The sequence below is a fragment of the Naegleria fowleri genome (assembly GCF_008403515.1).
Source record: "Naegleria fowleri strain ATCC 30894 chromosome Unknown tig65, whole genome shotgun sequence".
Classification (NCBI taxonomy): domain Eukaryota; phylum Heterolobosea; class Eutetramitea; order Acrasida; family Naegleriidae; genus Naegleria; species Naegleria fowleri.
The window spans coordinates 1-1916 of NW_025407997.1; the positions used below are offsets into that span (position 1 = coordinate 1).

A 1916-nucleotide genomic window follows, 5' to 3' on the forward strand; every position below is an offset into this window, starting at 1 on the left:
CTCAGGTGGCTGGTTCGGTTGCGTGTTGCTCCCAGGCCCAGGCCCAGGCCCAGGCCCAGGCCCAGGCCCAGGCCCAGGCCCAGGCCCAGGCCCAGGCCCAGGCCCAGGCCCAGGCCCAGGCCCAGGCCCAGGCCCAGGCCCAGGCCCAGGCCCAGGCCCAGGCCCAGGCCCAGGCCCAGGCCCAGGCCCAGGCCCAGGCCCAGGCCCAGGCCCAGGCCCAGGCCCAGGCCCAGGCCCAGGCCCAGGCCCAGGCCCAGGCCCAGGCCCAGGCCCAGGCCCAGGCCCAGGCCCAGGCCCAGGCCCAGGCCCAGGCCCAGGCCCAGGCCCAGGCCCAGGCCCAGGCCCAGGCCCAGGCCCAGGCCCAGGCCCAGGCCCAGGCCCAGGCCCAGGCCCAGGCCCAGGCCCAGGCCCAGGCCCAGGCCCAGGCCCAGGCCCAGGCCCAGGCCCAGGCCCAGGCCCAGGCCCAGGCCCAGGCCCAGGCCCAGGCCCAGGCCCAGGCCCAGGCCCAGGCCCAGGCCCAGGCCCAGGCCCAGGCCCAGGCCCAGGCCCAGGCCCAGGCCCAGGCCCAGGCCCAGGCCCAGGCCCAGGCCCAGGCCCAGGCCCAGGCCCAGGCCCAGGCCCAGGCCCAGGCCCAGGCCCAGGCCCAGGCCCAGGCCCAGGCCCAGGCCCAGGCCCAGGCCCAGGCCCAGGCCCAGGCCCAGGCCCAGGCCCAGGCCCAGGCCCAGGCCCAGGCCCAGGCCCAGGCCCAGGCCCAGGCCCAGGCCCAGGCCCAGGCCCAGGCCCAGGCCCAGGCCCAGGCCCAGGCCCAGGCCCAGGCCCAGGCCCAGGCCCAGGCCCAGGCCCAGGCCCAGGCCCAGGCCCAGGCCCAGGCCCAGGCCCAGGCCCAGGCCCAGGCCCAGGCCCAGGCCCAGGCCCAGGCCCAGGCCCAGGCCCAGGCCCAGGCCCAGGCCCAGGCCCAGGCCCAGGCCCAGGCCCAGGCCCAGGCCCAGGCCCAGGCCCAGGCCCAGGCCCAGGCCCAGGCCCAGGCCCAGGCCCAGGCCCAGGCCCAGGCCCAGGCCCAGGCCCAGGCCCAGGCCCAGGCCCAGGCCCAGGCCCAGGCCCAGGCCCAGGCCCAGGCCCAGGCCCAGGCCCAGGCCCAGGCCCAGGCCCAGGCCCAGGCCCAGGCCCAGGCCCAGGCCCAGGCCCAGGCCCAGGCCCAGGCCCAGGCCCAGGCCCAGGCCCAGGCCCAGGCCCAGGCCCAGGCCCAGGCCCAGGCCCAGGCCCAGGCCCAGGCCCAGGCCCAGGCCCAGGCCCAGGCCCAGGCCCAGGCCCAGGCCCAGGCCCAGGCCCAGGCCCAGGCCCAGGCCCAGGCCCAGGCCCAGGCCCAGGCCCAGGCCCAGGCCCAGGCCCAGGCCCAGGCCCAGGCCCAGGCCCAGGCCCAGGCCCAGGCCCAGGCCCAGGCCCAGGCCCAGGCCCAGGCCCAGGCCCAGGCCCAGGCCCAGGCCCAGGCCCAGGCCCAGGCCCAGGCCCAGGCCCAGGCCCAGGCCCAGGCCCAGGCCCAGGCCCAGGCCCAGGCCCAGGCCCAGGCCCAGGCCCAGGCCCAGGCCCAGGCCCAGGCCCAGGCCCAGGCCCAGGCCCAGGCCCAGGCCCAGGCCCAGGCCCAGGCCCAGGCCCAGGCCCAGGCCCAGGCCCAGGCCCAGGCCCAGGCCCAGGCCCAGGCCCAGGCCCAGGCCCAGGCCCAGGCCCAGGCCCAGGCCCAGGCCCAGGCCCAGGCCCAGGCCCAGGCCCAGGCCCAGGCCCAGGCCCAGGCCCAGGCCCAGGCCCAGGCCCAGGCCCAGGCCCAGGCCCAGGCCCAGGCCCAGGCCCAGGCCCAGGCCCAGGCCCAGGCCCAGGCCCAGGCCCAGGCCCAGGCCCAGGCCCAGGCCCAGGCCCAGGCC

The 1916-nt window shown here is 83.0% G+C and overlaps 1 protein-coding gene across 1 annotated transcript; it reads left to right on the forward strand.

Annotated features, from left to right (window-relative positions):
- FDP41_008821 (uncharacterized protein) lies at positions 1 to 1916 on the forward strand (the record flags this gene model as incomplete). The annotated part of the gene is made up of 1 exon (XM_044712715.1): positions 1 to 1916. A coding segment is annotated over one exon (1916 nt), but the record flags the coding sequence as incomplete, so codon positions are not given.